The following is a 20,538-nucleotide window of genomic DNA, read 5'->3' on the forward strand; positions in this document are numbered from 1 at the left end:
CACGCCTCCTATGCCGCCGCCCCAACCCACCCAAAAAGTGGAATTCAACGGCAACGAAAGGAGTGGCCTACCTCCCCATCGAACACCTCTGCTCCCTCCTCCGTCACCCAGTCACGAGAGGAACAGACCATAAACTCCCCCAAAACTAGTGAAGGAACAAATGATGGATAACTGGGCACAAGACTTTCCAACACCCCCTTACTACTCCTTCCCTCTCACCACAAGCCTGAGCCCTTCATGGACTTACACAAATTCACGCCTACTCGAATCCACCAAATGAGAGCCCAAAAAAGCTACCTCAGAGGCCACAAATCCTGGCTCAACCTCCACCTCTCCGATAAGTGCGACAGATGTGGCGAAAGCCCTGAAACCACCGAACATGCCATCCTCTTCTGCCGAGCAAAAGCAACCCAACGCGCCCAACTCCTCCCAGGAATAAAAACCCTCGAAGAGATCTGGAACGATCGCACAACACACTAGCTCTAAAAGCCTTCATCACCACCACCAAAACGAACTTCCCTAGAAAGGAACATATCTCCCCCTCTTGTCCGGATCTGAGATGTCAAGCACCCTCAGCTCCCCTCCCTCCTCCACCTAGCCACCACAAACCCAACCCAAACCATGGTACTCCGCACCCACAAAGACCCTCAAAGGGCAACAGGTTATTTGAAACCAGCAGGAAGCTTTCCTATGTCGGATACGGGCCGCCAAAGCGTCGTTTTTCCTTGCAGTCAACCAGTCAGTTCGTTAACGTTTTGTTTCTTTCCTTTAATTCCCTTTGTTCATCTGGGGTTGTGAAATTCGGTTTTCTAAGTCGGGGAGAGGTATTTTTATGCCATAGTCTAAGACTGCATGCAGAGTTTTGTACCTAGAATTATTTAAAAACTACATGATTTAAAAAAAAAAAAAAAATAGTCATAGTCTACGACTGCAGGCAGAGTTTTGTACCTAGGATCAATAAAACTACATGAATTAAAAAAATATATATATATATATAGTCAAACTCGCTAAATATAAAACGCTGATGCATATGAGGCTACATCCTAGAAACATACGTTAACATCCTTCAAAGCACAATGTGTCCCCAAATCGTTTCACTGCAAGGTAGTATAATGGATTTCCCACAGGTCATAGCCAGGTGGAGAGTTTTTACACTCACTATAGGGTCGATCCGGGGTATAAATCGATATTTTGATGAGTAAAATATTTAGAACTAAACGAGCCCCTAAACACAGGAAGAAAAGCCACCTGTTCATGTAGTCAGGCTTTTACTTTTCATCTACGCAAAACATTCCAAAGACATACGCTCTCTGCTTATAACCCCTCGAACCGTTTTCTTACATACCCAACACCCCCACATCTACCGCGCATAGATAATAGCTTCATCCTCTGCTCCGGCTCACGCCCCGCCTCGCTGTCCTAACTCACCAGCAACCCACCGCCAGCCCCAGGGTTATCTAGAACCCCCCAGCCCTCATACATGTACGTTAAACATAACCCCACCATACACTCCCCTTACAAGCAACAGATCCATATCGCAGCTACCACGCCCAACGACCCCAACACTACCGCCCTAGCTAGCTACACCATAGTGTATGACAATACCTCATCAACTTATATAGTATTTCACCCGCACACCCTAGCCTTCCGTCGGTGATACATTTCCCTCTCTCTGTCAACAATCCACATGGCAGAAATCAGGATTCCAAAACGCAGAAAAAGACGGCACTGATTGATGTAAACCCACACGATCTTCACTTCTAAACACCGTTCCCTCAGCGCATATCCCGCCTAGGTATTTTTCCGGTCGGGCGAATCCTGAATGGAATGCGCTTAATTGAAAACGGCATGACCAGAAGGCACTATTGCTTTAATGGCTGAAGAGATTGGTAGGGTGGTTGGTTTTATAGGTTTGGGTGGTGTCTAGCTGCTGAGGCAAGGAGTGATGTATTGCTGGGAGTAAGTGGACGAAAATACGAGGAGAGGTTAGGAGGCGAGCAGGAGGGGGCGATTGCACGAGTTGTCAAGAATTCGGAGGCATTAAGATTGTTTCCGAAGCTGGATTTTGCGGTGAGGCAGGATGGTGCTGAGGAGGTACGGCTGCAGCTCACAACCGAAGACTGCCCCATGAACGTGGGGGGGGGGGGGAACCTACGCGGGGTGGGAGCTTAGTGACTTCGTTAGTGCGGTCCATGAGCCGGCTCGAGTCGAGCCGGCATATAAGCTCGAGCTGGCTCGGCTCGCGGGAGGTAAAGGCTCGCAAGGGTCGAGCCTTGGTGACAGGCTCGTAAACTAGCTCGAGCCGGTGGTGGTCAATGATACAAAAAACAGGTTATCCTTACACCAAGTGTAGTAAAATGGCAGATATAAGCTTGATTTTATAGAGTAATACCGCGAGAAAGGATCAATTATGAAGTGAGCATTGTAGTGGGTAGAAATCCCTTTTTGGTTGTGGAATCTCCCTTATGTATACTATACATCAAAGGGGCTCTATATACCCCTATTATTCTCGTCATAGACAAAAATAAAACCTACTACCATGACCACATAGCGCCAATCATATAGAACTCCACAGCTCGGAAGCCCAGAATCAGCACGACACTGTGCTTATGGCGCGAGTGAGTCACTGTGTATCACTTGGTTTTGGTTTGGATTTTTGATATAGTGGGTACCTTGTCGGAAACTAGCCTCGCAACCAAGCAAATGGCCTACAACAACCAAATTTTGAGAGTACCACCCTTGGTCCCATATCAAAATTCTAGACAATCCAACTATAAGGAATCACAGAACTTAAATCTATTCCTCTTATGGTTCGATATAAATCGACGTTGAAGTTGCATTCCAATATAAACTTTTGTTGTAACGCAAATTTCCGGTTATTTTTGATAACCCGCAATAGCTACGGTTATCTTTCAAGCGCCGAAGGAAGCCTCCTGCATATTCATCGATATTTAGAGGTTGTTCAATGGTACATCTCTGTCATGAGCTGTGTTTATGGCTTTTTAGACTGTTGGCTCCATTATATACAGGCCTTGAATTTTAGCCTAATGATTATTTTGCTACACGTATTTAGGAGTTTGATAGATTTTGTTTGATCCTACGTGATCCTCAATTGACGGAAGGCTCAAGCTCTGGCAATAGAAACAAAACTCGATTTGACTGTGAGGACAATGTGATAATGAGATAGACAGAGGAGAGTTGTGACAGAAGAAACAATGTACCTACATTATTTAGACACGGTCACCTCTAGATCTCATGACCTCTAGATCTCCTTACCTTCCATCCCAGTCGTTAGATGCGTCGCCTACGTCACAGCGCGCGCAACGAGCCTACGTTACCAACTAAATCTAAAGGGTTACCTGTACATTCCTTTACTCCCATATCTCGGTATATTAGTGGCTCTGGGTGCGCGGCCGGGGTGCGGGGGGTGCCTTGGTCTCCTGGTGCGATGATGGTACTTCTATTTAGATAACGACGGTAGTGCAGAGCAGCTATACAAGAAAGCTAATGTATGAATTTTCTATGGCGGATTGTTACTTGTATTCATGTTTATATACTGAGATCTATCTAACACCATCACTTAAAAAACTTGTTTTATAGAGAGTGACGGTTGGAAGGGTACCCGGCTTCAAATTTTCGCCACAAAAGTTACGCCCCATTATTGATAAAACTACCCAGCAGCCCAAGGGGGAAAAAAAAAGTAAAAACAAAAACCAACCAAGCCCATACGGATACCCTAACTCCTTTACCGACCATAGAACACATATAAATGTGCCCAGCACAACATAAGCAAATTAAATGTCCATACATCAGTTTCGATTAGATTTAAGGAAAATACAAAACTAAAAGGTGGTTATAGACACTCGCTCACTTAGAGGCTGAACCAAAAATACTCCATTACTCTCTAACATAGTGGTTATAAAAGATGGATCGTATATCCAAGAGTAAGTATTATATAACAGTAGTTCAAGATTGGGTCTTGCAATCACGAAGCTCTAATGTTTCAATGTGGGGGGATACAGGTTTTGGTAGAGGGAGTTTCGATGATAAGGTATCGCCGTGCCAGCAGGAGGAGCTTCATTCGCGTGACTAGGTAGGATGGAGTAGTCCAGGGATCTTCACCGATTGTGGGCTCGGGATACTTGTCCATGATCCGCTGCAGGGTCTTGGTTTCTAGGTGAGCTCCGCTTTCTACGAGCTTACGTAGAACTGTTTCGGTCACCACCAGATCGGGGTGTCTGTCTAGGAGGAGCTCCAGCCTCTCAGAGGACCCTTTACCCGCGGCAGCAATCAAAACCGCTTCGGTCACCACCATATCCGGGCGTCGATTCATGAGCAGCTTGAATATCTCAGTGGCGATCGGGCTCGACGCCGCCGCAATCAAGGCTGACTCTGCTATCACGAAGTCAAGGTTTCTATCTAGGAGGAGCCTCATTACCGCCGCACTTCCCACATATGCACCTATCTCCGCCCGGGCGATGGTCCACTTAGTCATCTTAATATCATAAATATGGTGTAGTAATAGCCTAGAAACCTTACCTCGAACCAACTCATCTACCACCAGATTCAAGACTGATGTGGTGATAATGATATCGGGGAAACGATGCAGAACGAACACTAAACTACGACACAGAGAATCATTACCCCTTCCCGGAATGAGGGCTGCAATTAGGAAAGCCTCTGTGACGATAATATCGGGGAATTGCGCTAGTAGGAGCTCTATTTTCTGAAAACCATTCTGGATTCCAGCCAATTTAGCCAACACCCACTCAGTGGCCAGGGTCTTGGGCCACGAAGTCAATAGGACGTCTACAATATTGGTGGGAGGATAACTATTTATCGCCGCATCAAGGACCGATTCGCTCAGTATATCGGGACGACCATCTATGAGTAGCCTAAACATCTCGCCGTCCCAGCGTTCCCTTACCGCTTCAATTAAGACCAGTTCAGTGATCACAGCATTAGGTTGGTCAAGTAGGCGTCTAAAAAGAATTTCAGACACACCTACCGCGGTGATGAGGACCGAATCAGTGATCGCAGCATCTGGACATTGGGAGAGTAGGAATTCGAACGCAGTATGATTACTTAGGTAATTCTTAACCACCGCAATTAATATTGAACTAGAAATCAAAGTGCTGGGATATTGGCCCAGCAGCGAGTACAAGACGGGTTCTAGACATAGCCCCTCTGTCGAGAGATCCGCTAATATCTTGAACGTATTTGAGTGTTGTTTTAACAAGCCTTTTATGAGTATGAGCGTGCTATACTCCCCGCACTGCACTGTCTCCAGCATGATATCCTCGGTGATCACGAGGTCCGCGAATCTGTACGTGAGAATACTGACCCCGTCAAGGGTATAGTATTCTATATCAAGGTGCATTGATGTTCGTTCTTTCAAGCCCCCTTGAGTAAAATAGCTCCTTACCTCAGCACCCAAAGCACTCTCAGCGATAAAACGTTCGGAAAACGTGTAGTTTGACCGGAGTGAGTTCGTCTCATTTTTGGGGCAGATCCCCTCTGCTGCAGTGTTGATAATGGCTTCGGTAATTTCCATTCCGGGATACCTTTCTAGTAACGACCTCATAATTTCTCTACTCTTACTCTTTGTTGTGATTTCCGGAATACAGTGACAGAGACATAGACAGTGGGAAGTAGATAACAGCGAGTTCATCATTTCACGACCATTATGAGTCTCCCCTACTACTCTCAGATATTCAACTGCCAAGTGCGCAACAGAAGCCGCAGAAAGTGATAATACAGAGGACTGCGATGGCTGAAGGAACAGCGGCCAACTTAAATCGCGTGTATTATAAATCCGCCCCTCCTCCGCCACTGCTGATAACAGCTCACTTCTCGCCCTCATGAGACCATGGAACAGTAAGATCTCCCTGATCTCGTTCCAATAGTTGCTATTCTCTATTATTTTGATAATATCCCAGGAAAGTTTAAGACTTGGAGATAATACGAGTAACATGTGGATATTATCGCTTGTATAGGAATTGTTTATAATTCCGTAAAAGATAGTCTCCAGGTCGTGAGCAATTTTAGTGCTTCTAGATAGTAACGTTTGCATGACCTCCCAGCTTCGGGGGAACTGTTGTTTTGATGCAGCTCTGAGGGTAGAATCGGTGATGACATTATTCGGGTATTTGTTTAGTAAGATTCTTATAGCCTCGTCACTTTTGTAAGTGCTTGCTGCTGCTCTAAAAACAGCCTCTGTTATCTCGATGTTGCGAAATTCAGAAATCAGCGTCGACAATATGTGATTGCCTGCGAAATTCATAATGGTGTTCACCAGGACTGCTTCGGTTATAGTAAGGTGGGGGTAGTTGGCACCTAGGATCATGAAAATATCTCTGCCATTGGGGTTGTTTGCCGCTATCTCCAACACCTCCTGAGTAATTCTTGGGTGCTTGTCAAGAAGTATGCTCATTATCTCGCCTCCTTTGTCAGGATTCCCTGCCGCTGCCTTCAAGATATCTTCACTTATCTCGGCGTTGTGGATAGTAGATAGTAATAGCTCTACAGTAACTCCGTCTCCCTCTTTCGCTGCCACTTCTAGTGCGGTTCTGTAGTTGCAGCTATTTGCACATATGCTGGCACCTGCATCGATAAGTTTGAGAAGTGCCGTTGGTTTATGAGAGATTATTGCAGCCATGAGTGTATTTATAGCTGGGGAGCCTCGCTTCGCATTGACATTCGCCCCGTTCTCTAACAGAAAATCCATAGCCGACTCGTTCCCTTGAAAGGTCGCCACGAGTAACGGCGTGTGTCCTATATCGTTTTGAGTATCGATATTTGGTGGATGTATTGCAGATTCGGCGGTCACCATCCGTAATGGGGCGCCCGATCTCTCCCACTTGTTTTTAGCCCAGTTGAACTATATTTGTCCTCTACTTTAGCAAGCACCTCTTGGAATGCAATAATAACTTGTGGATGTTCAACGTTACCTGAACCGTCGATGTATCTTTTAGCTCATGAAAACAGATTATCTTGGTAGGTCTCTGTTTAAAATAGCGACAGAATTCCTCGCCGAGTGTTACTAAAAATTGGCAGGTTCCGCCTAGATCTTCGATGAGGTGGTTGTTTGGTTTTCCTTTCACCATTTCTCTCAGATTAGTAACCTCAAGGGTAAGGTTAGGGACACCGAAGAACAAGATTCCATGGCAATAATGAAGAATATCGGCATGTACGTCCTTTGGATCTACACTACTGCAGTCCGCCTTACGAAGGGCCTAACCTTATGAAGAACCAATGAACTTCTGTTCCCAGGAATGTTGAAAGGATAGTTTAACCTTCTTGATAACCACACCACCTAGGCTATGACCAATGAAGATAATAGGCCGTTGAGTACTCTATTCGGTAATATTAGTATCTTTCACAGTAGGGGAACCTGGGGGACCTTACGCCTTTTTGACTTCTTGCATCCTTCAGAGCTTCCAAGAATGACGTAGCCAAGTCCCCTATCCTAACTTTGGCGGATTCAGTGGCTAGCGTACTATTGTATCCATAGGTAAGAATCCTGGCGCTATATTCCAAATCTTTGGGGATAAAGTCCCGTAACCACATTTCTGGATCGTCAGGAGACCTCCATGAACCGAAAGCATGACCTGCAAGTCCCGTAACTGCAATGATACTTAATGAAAATGAGAGTCATATTAGAAGGGTATGTTCTTTTAAATGGAATTTCATAACATACTCGAGAGTAGGGTTCTTGGGGTTATTGAGCGGTGTAAGGCCCTCAAAGTGGGAGTCGAAAAGGGCTGAAAATCTAGGTTCTTCTTCCCCTAGCTCGATTGGCACCCCTGTTGTCGTAGGAGGTCTGCTCATTTCTAGTCCGGAAGGGAGTTTCCTAAAGTTGACCGTGGCCACTTGGTAGCGATCGTAGTCCGATGATGGCGACGGTGCTAGAGAAAGTGTATGGATGTTGTCCATCCGCTGACGCTTTGGTCCACGCGAGTCGCCATGATCTTTTACTTTCAAATTATTTAGCCATTTGGCTAATTGCTCCGGGGTGACAGATGCAGGAATGTTTGAAATTCTCAAGGCTAGCTTTTCATCGTTCGGGGGTAAACTCCCAGTACTATCGTGCGTGTCGTACTGTACACCTCGCTCGCTCAGCAACAGAGTTGTCGCCTCTCCACTCGAAGGATGTTTTGCCATGCTGCTAAGATACTGTGCGTCAAGAGGGGTTTGAGGTTTCTCACAAAGCTTCTTCTAACGGATTTGTTGGTGGATGATCGAAGTTCAAGTAGAGTTGAATGGGTTGTCAGGAGCTAGCTCCGCCTAGCCTCAGCCTCACTGCGCAGGGAACATTTTATCGGCTAATTGGGATCCAAACAGCCAAAAGACACGATGCCGCTGATTGGTCACAATTCAATTCACCTCGCAATAACTCCAGATCTAAAATATCCATTCATTTAAATATTTCAAGCTGATAGAGCCTAGAAAATAACCTTCACTCCAACACCTGTACTATCCCCTGGGTGGACGAGGCCTTTGCGAAATCTCTCTCATGCATAATCGTCATGTGGTCTCGAAATTTGGGAAAATTTCAGGGTAAGCTGCTCGCCGTGTTTACCAGTCTGTGAAGTACGTCGATGTGCCATGAGCTTCCCATATAGGACACTCTAAGGCATGAGAGAGATTTCGTAAATGTTTCGTCTGCCCAGGGGATAGACATGTACATTAGATAAAATACGGACTGGAATACAGTCGCACCTCGCTATGCCGGGCGGTCAAGATTTTCTCCGCTTCGTCCGGGATAGCAAAGTGATCCAGAAAAAGCAAAGTGTCGCCTATAGCTGGAGGTGAAGGTAGAGAGTATATCCGGAGGTGAGGGTAGAGCATTGGGTATTAGGAGTTGGAGGGAGAGTAGCAAACAGGGAGTTGAACTTAAAAGGGGTAGCAAACGCATAAATTATTGAGAGTATTGTAGCTATAAACCCGTTCCGGATTGAGATTTTAGTCTGCTATCATGATCCATCTGCTCAAATGCCTCCAACCCACAGACAAAACGCTGGCAACATTGCCGGGTTTAAACCCCTTCAAAGGTATCAACTATTCAAACTACGAGAGAAATTCTCTACTATGAAGTTATGGCAATTTGCTCTTTTATATGAGTGCTTTAAAAGACCAGATGGACGCCCTCTTCCTGTTTCTAGCCTATCCGACTATTTAAAGGGGTGGGAAACAGAAGTGGAGGAAGATCCACGTACCAGCAGGTCCAGGTGCACAAAAGAAAAAATGACGGGCCGCTCAATATCCTTTTTTTGAATACTTTTTGGTAGATATAAGCGATTGAAATTTTGTTACCTTTAAGATTAGGGGTACCATAGGTATAAAAGTACAATCTGTAGAGGCTGCGCGAAGGGTATCTTCTCACCTGTGCCGATCCCGAAGTACGCGGTAACATAAATCGCCGTTACAGCAGAAAACACCAAAATCAGCCCTCCTCAAATGGCTTTAGAACCCCCCATCCGAAGACATAACTTGTCGCGATTTTGTGCGATGATAGGTTACGAAACGCTCATACGTGTATGTAGCTAGCTCCGCAATCATGAGAAGTGTAAAGGACCCTTAACATTTACCTACTAGCCCAACTGTTTATTTAGCACGAGTAAGTATCGTGGGGTAAGCCGCGAGGGTGCCAGCCGTTTCGACAATGCGGGTGTTTAAATTTCCTTTGCAGGTAATATCCAGTTATGTCGCGTACCGGGTCTTTGCCAAGGGCCATCCAAAGGATCGCCGGAGTCATAGAGCATCACTCGCTAATCGAGTGATATACCGTGCATAAGTATCATCCCTATGTGCAAAAGATCTTACAAAGGTACCTTCACGGCCTTACCTCGATCAAAGATCGATCTGTCTGCGTATTTTTTGGTGCGGCTGTTTGAATTCAGGGGTTACGCGTGTCTACTGAGGCTCTGCGACGCAACGCATGATGTTGCGGCTCTGCTGCATGGTCAATGCCAATACCTTCAGGTCGTGGCAACTCATGTGCGATCGATCACTCATGGTCAAGCTCTTCCCCTCATGTAATTTAAGGCACCCGCTATTTGTTTGCACATCACACCTGATCTCGATTTCGTTACTTAGCACTACGACACGCTGGCGATTTGGAAGTCGTATCGCATGAACATATATCCATCAAGCCTCGCGATTCTAGCTATGTATATACCTATATAAACCTTCGTTTCAGCTGTACGGGGCCGGCTAGGTAGCTACTTGACATATGAGTACGGTTCACAAACACAGATATGACATTAATTAAGCTGATGTATAGTGTAGCTGTTTTAGATATCCAACCGAGATAGAGACACCTCGTCCTTGTTCCCCGTTTCCCGCCATCCCGGCCCGCCGAGCACTTTGATCCTGATCATGAGCTACAACTACATGCGCTACCGCTGTATCTTGCATTCTACCTTAGAGTTTCAGTCAGTTCGATTATTCTTTGGCCTGAACCATCTACACCCCCCCCCCCCCCTTCCCTCCCCCAGTGTGTTTTGTCAAGCTCCTACGAGATTAGCACCTGTTTACCCGTGTCAACAGGTGCCGTCAACATTCAGTCCTTCCTCGTCAAGAGCCCTCACACTCATCGGTGTACAGAGCGTTCTTTCTACCAAGGTCAGCGCCGGCGTACCGTGCCATTCCTCTTGTTCTAACTTCTACTGGCACTTAAGCCAGCAGCTACTACACAGAAACCTCCGTTCTCACCTCCCCTACCCGCTACATTGCCCACACCCTCGCACCCCTCAGCGCATGGTACCCCCTTCCCGCCTGACCGCAAGTGAGAGCAGCTAGCTACTCCCCACGCCATTCTGCCCAACAGTCACTAGAGTTCTATCGTAGCGATATACACATCCGTAGAACACCCGCCACTGACACAGGCCCTGATCAGTCACAACCTCGCGCTTTACGACACCGAGCGAAGATCTTCCACCCTAGAAACTACCTACTATCAGCATATACCTTTCTCATATCCGCCTGCCCCTCTACGGCTCTCGAGCTCTCCGGAACCTCTGAACAACCTCTGTGAAGCGATCGGACGCTATTCTGCGGCTGCGGGCTGGCGTTACTCCCCAGCAGATTCCCTCGGTATTTTGTAACGCCGCGGCCGTGCAGGTAAGGGACGGACTCAAGGCTGGCCCATTCATACACATAATTCCTTCGCCAGCTGGTATCCTGGAAGGTGTGCGTCCGCAGCATGGGGCGGGGTGAAGTCTCGTGTACAAGCGAGAGGCGGGCAGCACTTCGTACTACATTCGACCGGTCCTTTTCCATCGGAGCTAACTATACTTACAACAGAAAGACTATGGGCCACCAGTCGGTGTTCAACCCACTAAACACTAACAGTTCCCGGGTTTCTTCACTCCTATCATCATCCAACTGTAGAGAATATAGGAGATACCAATAACGATACAATAGCCCCACTAGAAGCTCGTTTCTGTTCTATCCCACTATTACGGTACTTTGCGATTAATCTCTTCTATAATATGCTAAGTGGCGTTTCAATAGGGTCAACTCAAACAACAATTCAATCATGCCCGATCACTCGATATAGGCATAGGGTTAGGGTTTTGGTCATGTCCTACTAAAAAAAAATTTTTTTTTGTTTAATAGACATTTTAAGCCACCGTTAATTATGATATTATGAACGCCGCTCACAGAGGCCACAGGTATGGTATCAGGGTTATTGACAGCGTTTACCTGATCATACCAACCTGGTATGGCTAGTAAAGGATTATCTTTTTTTTTTGCCGATATTTTTTTTCTTACAATTGGCGGTGGCTTAAAATGTCTAATTCTACTAGATTGATTAATAATTCATTAATTGCTGAATCCATTTCCTGCAAGTCCATTGTGATAACGTGATTACTAAAGGTAATCTGCCAAGCACGGCGGGAATAAGTGTATCCCGCCTAAGCGCGACTAGGTCACCTATGACCGACGCAGCTATCTTAAATAGAACCTAATCAAAGCATCACGTACTATTCACGTAGCATTGGTTGTATGCAGCCCGGACGCTATATCAATATATGACATACCACCTTACATGAGAATGAAATGAGAATAACCGAATAAAGATCATGTCCTGCAGCTGATATTTTTTTTTTTTTTTTGTTTAATTCATACTCGCATGCAACCTCCTGCAGCTGCTAGATTGTGTTATCCTGATATTGATGAGAGACCTTCATGAACTGGTGTTCAATAGTCATAGGGGCTTTAGCGATAGATCTTAGATTGCGGGTCTTATTATCATCGGGACTCTTAGAACGTGAGGTAAATAGTAATGATAGTTTTCCACATTTCCTACTGCTATATCATTTTCTTGGACCAGAGCAGATATTGGAGGACAGCACTTTTTCAATCTCCATAGGTTTCTTGTAGCATCACGGGTGATCATATTGAATTGGATGTGCCATAGTCCCACGGAGTGTGTCCAGAAACTCTAGTTGAAGACTATCGGTATTGTTGCTGATCTTACGGTGACTATGGGCGCCAGAATGCGCAGCGAATGTTTGGAGGGGCAGAGTAACTGCAGGGTTGTACATACTCGTATTTCACTGACGTTTTTGAACTGGGCCATTATTACATACACCCAAAATCATGAGCTTGGTGTATTTTTGTATGGCATGCAATATCAGTCGCGTCCACAAACGTCAGTGAAATACGAGTAGATATAGTTTCAATGCATCTCCATTTCACCAATGACCCCATATCATGGGCCCGTGTACTACTATTATTATCCATACAAAACACTCCCCCCCCTCACTCCGTTCTTACTCTTATTCTGACCTCACCACTTGGGCTCCATTAACATTGGCCGGTTAAATGAAAGGATCCTCCTCGATCCTCGTCTTTGTATGTACCCATTTGCTTACTGTTACTGTTACTGTATGCCTATCACCGTGGAGCACGCAGCTCGCGTGTTTGATAATGGTGATGGGGGCGCAGGGTACCCCGGAACAGCGTATCAAAAAATGGCGACTACACATACATACAAGCTCTCAACGACCCGGGGAGAAAGATAGGTTCTTAATATAATACTATATCCGTATCTAACACGTCGGTTCAGGGAGAAATTAACTGGACTAGTTTATGTATATATATACGCCCAGGCTTTTTAATGGGCCACCAGATATATGGGCTGGTCCGGGTGGTTTTTTTGACCAGTCAAGCGGAGTAATATATGGTCGGTTTATGGCTATATTTCTCCACCGATTGTAAGAAAAAATCTCTTTCAATAAATATCTTTAGAGGGATCATGTATTTATTTTTGTGTGACCGGTCCTGGCTATATGGGCCAGACGGTCCAGGCCCACTCCTTGGTAGGCTGGGCCGGGCCGGGCCAAGGCCAAATGTACTCGTAGTTTTTTGGCGTTTCCGGACGCAACTGCTATTGCATGTCATACAAAAGGTAGCCTTAGTGAGTTTTTTCTGTGTATGCAATAGTAGTTGCGTCCGGAAACGCCAAAAAACTACGAGTAGACAGGTCCGCCCCATTAAAAAGCCTGAGTTACTGCTGTAGGGGAGTGGAGTCGGGGGGAGTGGGGGGTCAATGGAACACAGTGAGACATGTCATTACGCCAAGACCCCGAGTTTAAGCCCGCCGCCTAATTAGGAATTCTGCGCCCAATTAGCTGCGTCATAAGATCTGACCAAAGTATGGTAGAGGTTGAGACGTTTTTTTGCTTATACTCTGTACTATCCCATAATCCGGTGCTTAGATGCTGTCTATTTGACAGAATATTATAATTACTAAAAGAGGAAGGGTGGCAGCCGAATATGTGTGTGATCCAGACACAAGCCACAGCTGAAAATACGCCGCCCAAATCAATAGGCAGCGTTAACGGACTATGGGATAGTACAGCTGAGTATCAGGTTACAATCGTCGATTTGTGGTGGCGGTCCTTTAATACTGGCCGATTAGGCGGGAGGGGTCGAGCGGTATGGTGAGCTACGAGCGCGGGGTAGTAATACGTACTGGGCCTTGATCTTTGAGAGGCGTGGGAGACTATTGATGTTCTGTGGATGTAGAGTACGTGATGTAGAGCAAGAGGTTAAGATTATCTACAGACTACTCGATCCCTTAGACGGTCAGGCCAAATTGTAATCCAAGGAACTTAAACCCTTTATGGCAATGTGATGAATATAAGGCCGAGAGAGTAAGAGTTGACGTTTCTAGCATGCGTGATAGGTTGCAACGAAGTTCTAGTTGCACGCGCTACTTTTATCACGATTACAATAAAAGGCAACTCAGACTGACCTCAGGAATATTGGGCTTCGGATTACATAGTCAAATGTTTTTTAAGCCCCAAAGCGTAACTTTTGGTCTACTTGACTAGTGGGTAAGTGGTATTCCAGCTGCAGCCAGTCCGCTTGGTTATTCCTGAGATTCTGCGGTATGTAATACTATTGGACGACCACTTGTAGTAGGCTATCACGTGATTGAGTAATTACAACAACGCACGAAGAATACATGTATAACACAGCAAGGATAAGAATTTGCCCATTGCTCTACATTCGACCAATGGCTCATTTTCACCCAACCAGTTCTTCCCCCTATATATAGCTCGAGAAGCTATGGGGGTAGGTGTGTAAACTTCGGCGTTTTTTTAAAGAATCGGCCAATCAAACTTATAGAAATTGGCCATAATGGTACTAGCGCCTAGGCTAACCCTGACATTTCCTCAGATTCCCATACAAACGAAATTCCTCTGAAGTTGACACACCCGCCCTCTAGGCCTTCTCGCGCCATAGCTGCTCTTGTATTCCCTGAGGCCCTCGCTAGAAATTTCCGCACGCGGCCCGCACAACACGCCGCCACATTAATACTCAACCCTTCTGTACTAGGTTCGACCCCTCTCTCTGTCTCAGTCCGGAGGAGAAAGGTTCTATGACAAATCATTTTCTTTTTCTCCATAAAGACACAAGTGCAAAAGTTCATGAACTGCACTTCGGGGTTGGGATAAGCGAGATACCCCTCGCGCAGTCTCCACAGGTGTCTTCTCTTACCTTTCATCTAGGTACCCTAAATACATGTATTGCTGGCCAAAAATTATCATCACAGGCATAATCATGTGAAGATCGAACCCAACTTCACTAATGGATCAAAGAAACCCTGTCTCCTAACACCAAGTGCACTTTAAGAATGGGCCCTGTAACCAAGAAACCCCCCCTGGAGTAGAAGGCTTATGTGGGATGGACCCAATAATAAGGGAGATATCAAGTGACAATTATCAGCATCTAGAGTTGATAGTAGAGGTATGAAAAGATAAATATTTATGAGGTCAGTTCTCACCTACCGCTTCATTCCGATGGCTTTTTGGGACAACGGAAACACTTTGTTTGCCGATGTTGGAAACATGGTCCCTTCACCGATCACTGTTATTTGAACCAACCATCCGGAAAAGTGTTGGGCAAAAGGACCCACTCGGACAGCTAGTCTGACTAGAAATTTGCGATATGTATTTGAATCGCGAGAATGAGCTGGGAAGAGTCACCCCAGAAGAGGTTGTTTGGGGAAATAGCCAGTGCTAAGCGGTAATTCTGTAGCGTTTAAACTGATGATATTGTAAACCGGATTCCCTTGACTTGGTGATTGATGATACCCTCAAGTCTTCGCAGAATCAAGCTCTATTTATACATGTTGGAACCTATGCCAAGGCCCGCTTTCTAATACTAACTGACACAACGATAATAGAATAAGAAAACGCTCCCGAAGATAACCCAGATAGAAAAGCGCCCCCGCATAGTTCCGTCCTCCATTCTAATTCCGACACCTAACCATGAACCTTGCAATTGCCGGTCATCGGGCGGTGCCATACTATTATCCTAGACCTACTTCCCTAAGTAGAACAGCCTACAGCCGTAAGCCCCGCTTCCTATTCTATTTCGGGTGAGGCACCCCATAGTAAGCGTGCCGTCATAATAGTATGGGACTAGTGTGGTAGCACCGTGTGCCCCCACACTACCCAATACCTTTCTATGCTTGTCCTTCCGTTACCCGACCATCCTCGCATCACAACCCGTCACTCGTATTCCTTACTATTCTAAGCCCTTTTAGCGCAATGTTCCGTGTTTCCTATAACACTACTCCCCCTTCCTGGACGTCGCCCTCGACCGTTAAAACCCTTCTATGATAAAAACCCTGTGGGAAAAGTCATAGAGTAGGGAAAGGTATCGAGCTTAGTCCCGCCTGTTCCGTTGTTGCTTACGAGCCCGGTCATTATCGATCGCTGGGCCTTGACTTCGCGTATGGGGTCGTATGTTCGAGGTTGGTTGGAAGTTCTCGTCTGCCAATGCCTCCTGTGGCTCGGGTGTTGCCAGTCGCTTTCGTGTATTCTGTTTCCTGGTAGGATCCGGGTCCTCACGATAGGGTCGCAACAGCATCCCGTGAAAGACGTCATGAACCTTCCATTCTGCCGGAAGTTCGAGGCGGTAGGCTCGATTGCCCACTACTGCTGATATTGTAAATGGTCCCGTGAACTTATCTGACCACTTGGAGTACCCTCCTAGATTCCGAGTATCCAGCAAGACTTTCTGACCGATAGTGAACCGCTGTACTGCTGGTCCTGGCTTTGACGCCATCCTGTCGAAAGTCTTCTGTACCGTGTCTCTCGCTAACTCATGAGCCGTGATGATCTCATCCAGGTAGTTGTTCCCATTGGCATCTAACCGTTCGATCTCTGCATCCGTAGGCCAATCCGTTCGAGGGTGGAAGCCATAATTGCAGTAGAACGGTGATTGCCCGGTCGACGTATGCTTTGCGTTGTTGTAGGCGTATTCGCAGATAGGCAACATGTCCTTCCATTTCTTGCCTGTCCCTGCCGTATATGCCCGGAGATAACCTTCCAAATGCTGGTTGGTTGGTTCTGTCTGGCCATCGGTCTGCGGGTGGAATGAGGTGGAGAGTCTCCTACGAATCCCCAATCTTTCCGTGATTGCCGTCCAGAATGCTGATACGAACTGTGTTCCTCTGTCCGAGACGATGCTCCTAGGAAGTCCGTGGAAACGCCAGATGTCTTTGACAAATGCGTTAGCGGTCTGTTCCGCATTGATTCCCGTCATTGGGATGAAGTGAGCCATCTTTGTAAAACGGTCCACGACTACCAATACGTTACGGAATCCTTATTTCTCCTTAGGTAATTCTACTACGAAATCCATCGAGATATCAGTCCAAGGTGTGGTGGCTAACTCTAGGCGTTGAGGGAGTGACAAGTGTCTCCGACGTTGCTTGGCTCTCTGGCATACATCGCAAGTCTTGACAAAGTTGGCTACATCCGTGGACATTCCTGGCCACCAGTAGTTCCTATCAATCAACTCAAGGGTTTTATCCCTTCCTAGATGCCCCGCTACGGGTCGATCATGATGTTCCTCAATGACCTGCTTGACCGCATAGCCCGGTACTACCCATTGACCATCGTGGGTGGGGTCATTTGAATCGGGACTCCATTCAGCGGCAGGCTCTACCTTTACGACAGCAGCCTCCGGTGGTCCAAAGATCTCAAGGTTTGAGTCAGGGAGGTGTTCATCCGGGACCATCCTCCGAACCCATCGTCTTTCCTGTTCATACCAACCCTGTAGTGGCTGAGGCAGCTCTACGCTCGGTATGTCGTACCACTGATCCAACTGATTCCATTCCTCTTCGGGGTTGCCAATCACTTCGGACCCAGTTTCTACGCTGGTCCGTGATTTTCTGACAAACTGTTCTGCGCTGAGTAGCTGTTTTACGGGCTGCTCACGCATTACTCCCCCTTCCATTGCGAACTCCGGACGCCTTGTAAATGCATCTGGCTTGCCGTTCTTTTCGCCTGGTCGGTAATGGATATTGAAGCGAAAAGGTGCTATCTTCTCGGCCCATCTGGCTTGTCTTCTCGACAACTTCTTGGTCGTTGTGAAATACTGCAGGTTTTGGTGATCCGAATGTATCTGGATAGGGATGTCCGTCCCTTGCAGCCAATGTCTCCAAGTCAAGAGAGCAGAAACTATTGCGAGCATCTCCTTGTCATAGATCTCATAGTTGACCTCTGCCTAGTTGAACTTGCGAGAGTGGTAAGCTACCGGATGTAGAATACCGTCCTCGAACACTTGAGAGAGTACTGCGGCCTCGGCCCAGTCACTCGCATCAGTCTCCACGATTGCTTCGCGGTGTTCGTCATAGTGTCGGAGTATTGGAGCAGACGTAAATCTCCTCTTGAGCTCGTCGAACGCGTCTTGCTGTTCCCTGCCCCATTTCCACACGGAACCTTTCTTCAGGAGATCTGTCATAGGTCTGCAAACCTCAGAGTATCGGTGGATAAACCGTCTCAGGAAATTGGCGAACCCGAGGAAGCACTGAAGTTCCTTGACTTTGATTGGGGCTAACCAACCTTCGATCGCCTGAACCTTCTTAGGTGATACTCGGTTCCCTTTTCCTGATAGTATAAATCCCAGGAATTCTACCTCCTGTTGATACCACTCTGTTTTCTCGAGGTTTCCGTATAGATGGTGTCGTCACAGTCGTTCCGAAACTTCCCGTAAAAGAGTCGTATGCTCTTCTCTAGTCTTCGAATACATTAAGATGTCATCCAAGTAGACTACTACGCCTTGATCTAGAAGATCCTTCAATATAGTATTGACCATGACTTGAAACGACGCAGGAGCGTTGGTCAAGCCAAAAGGCTTACCCTATATTCGAAAAGGCCGTATTTCGTTCGGAAAGCGGTTTTCCATTCTTCGCCCTTAGCAATCCTAATCAGATTATTGCCATTTTTCAGGTCTATCTTCGTGAAGTAGAGTGCTCCTTTCGTTGCGTCGGCCAGCTCATTCATAAGTGTCAGCGGATAGCGGTTCTTGATCGTAATTCCATTCAAGCCGCGAAAGTCGACATATAACCGAAGCTTACCATTAGCTTTCGGAACGAATAGGACGGGTGCCGCTGCTGGGCTAGTGGAGGGGACTACTTTGCCGGAGGGCAAGTTCTGGTCCAAATACTCCCGGAGTGCCTTATCTTCAGGTGGGGAGAGCGAATAGATCGGTCCCCACGGAGGCTGCTTTCCTTCAATAAGAGGAATGATATGATCCCATTCAGAGTGATCAGGTAGTCGAGCGGCTCCTTCCTTGGAGAACACGTCGGCGTGTTCCTGAAACTCCACCGGTATAGCACTAACGAGAGCCTCGTTTACCGATGCTCTTGCCCAAAAGGGGTGTTGCTCGATCGTCGTCTGCTTCTTGGGTGACGCCCTCAACAGCCTGATGACCAGCTCTTCTGGGTCTTGATCGTATATGTCCTCGACTGATACGAAACATCCATTGACTATACAGTTGTTACTATGGAAGCTAATACTGTTGCGTCCCCAATGGATGGTTGGTTGATGCTCCTTGAGCCATCGATGTGGTATGACGAGGTCCTCTCCTGCAAACGAGCCAACCTCACAGGTAATAGCCCTATCTAGATGGTTGCCGATGCGGAGGGAAAGAGGTTGGGTGGTGTGAGTGCCGGAGTTGGGCATAGGGGTACCATCGGCCTGTCTGATGATGAGAGGCTTTGGTCGAGGTCGAGTATGTATTTTCGCACGGTGGATGAAGTCCCAGGACATGATCCAGTCTTCTGTGCCACTGTCCAAGAGTCGTTGACTGTTGCGACATGTCTGGTACTAGTTGCGGGGTGATCCCAAGAGATCTCGATCTCGAGGCGGGTTTCTTGTGTGTTGAAAGACATGTTTGTATTGTTGGTCTGATAAAGGGTTTGTATTGGTTCTGGGTGTGGGTTTCGATGGTTTTTTCTTCGTTGAGCGCGGGGTGAGGGGGTTTATATAGAGAGTTCGAGTGTTTGATGAAGATCATGGTACAACACTTACGCACCAGGCGTTTTCGGGGTGTAACCCCATCCTCAGAGTGTGTGTAAAGAGAATTGAATTTCCGCGCGTGTAACAAAACAAATATAGAAAATCCCGTAGCCAACCTATAAGAATAACCATAATACATAAAAACCTGGTTTTCGTAACCCAAAAATAGAAAGAACCCGTAACGCAACATGAGATACCGAAAAAAAATAGAAATACCCAATCAATTTTGATCCTCCAAAGTTGTAATCCTTGCCCTAAATGCCTCATTCTGGGGGCCCAATTTCCGCTTCTTTTCACCCTCCCTTCCGTGGTCTTTTCCTCCGGAAGGATACCGTTTCCTCTTCAGGTCGGTTAACCTGACCTTACTCATCGCCACGCAATCTTTAGCGAAGTGGTTATCTCTACCACAGCGGAAACATTTCCCTTCCTTTTGCCACTTCTCCGTTTCGTCCTTGGTGACACCTAAGTCATCCGAGGGCTTGGAGTTGTGTGCTGGTGCGGGGAAAGTTTTCCGAGGTGCGGGGTTGCGCGATTTTCACCGTTCCGACTTCTACTCACGAGGTTTCACGACATCCTTGCCACGTAAGATTTCTTGTCGGGCCTTCACCTCGTGATCCTTACGTCCAACCTTCCTAACCCAGGCTAGCCATTCCGCGAAATCTTCTGGTTCCTCGATCGCGTTCGAGAGGCGTTGTTCCAGCGAGGA

General features: G+C 46.7%; 2 protein-coding genes across 2 annotated transcripts; both read right to left on the minus strand.

The window, feature by feature from the left end:
- Positions 1 to 4,003: 4,003 nt before the first annotated feature.
- LAJ45_10092 (uncharacterized protein) lies at positions 4,004 to 8,163 on the minus strand (the record flags this gene model as incomplete). The annotated part of the gene is made up of 6 exons (XM_046119623.1): positions 4,004 to 4,461; positions 4,540 to 6,880; positions 6,951 to 7,235; positions 7,296 to 7,355; positions 7,408 to 7,636; positions 7,700 to 8,163. 6 exons carry the CDS (start codon positions 8,161 to 8,163, stop codon positions 4,004 to 4,006), a joined length of 3,837 nt encoding a protein of 1,278 aa, XP_045967254.1.
- A 2,787-nt stretch (positions 8,164 to 10,950) lies between these two features.
- Positions 10,951 to 11,283, minus strand: LAJ45_10093 (uncharacterized protein; the record flags this gene model as incomplete). The annotated part of the gene is made up of 1 exon (XM_046119624.1): positions 10,951 to 11,283. The coding sequence occupies one exon, from the start codon at positions 11,281 to 11,283 to the stop codon at positions 10,951 to 10,953; it is 333 nt and encodes a 110-aa protein (XP_045967255.1).
- Positions 11,284 to 20,538: the final 9,255 nt, after the last annotated feature.

The sequence above is a fragment of the Morchella importuna genome, assembly GCF_003444635.1.
Source record: "Morchella importuna strain M04M26 chromosome Unknown Morimp01GS041, whole genome shotgun sequence".
Classification (NCBI taxonomy): domain Eukaryota; kingdom Fungi; phylum Ascomycota; class Pezizomycetes; order Pezizales; family Morchellaceae; genus Morchella; species Morchella importuna.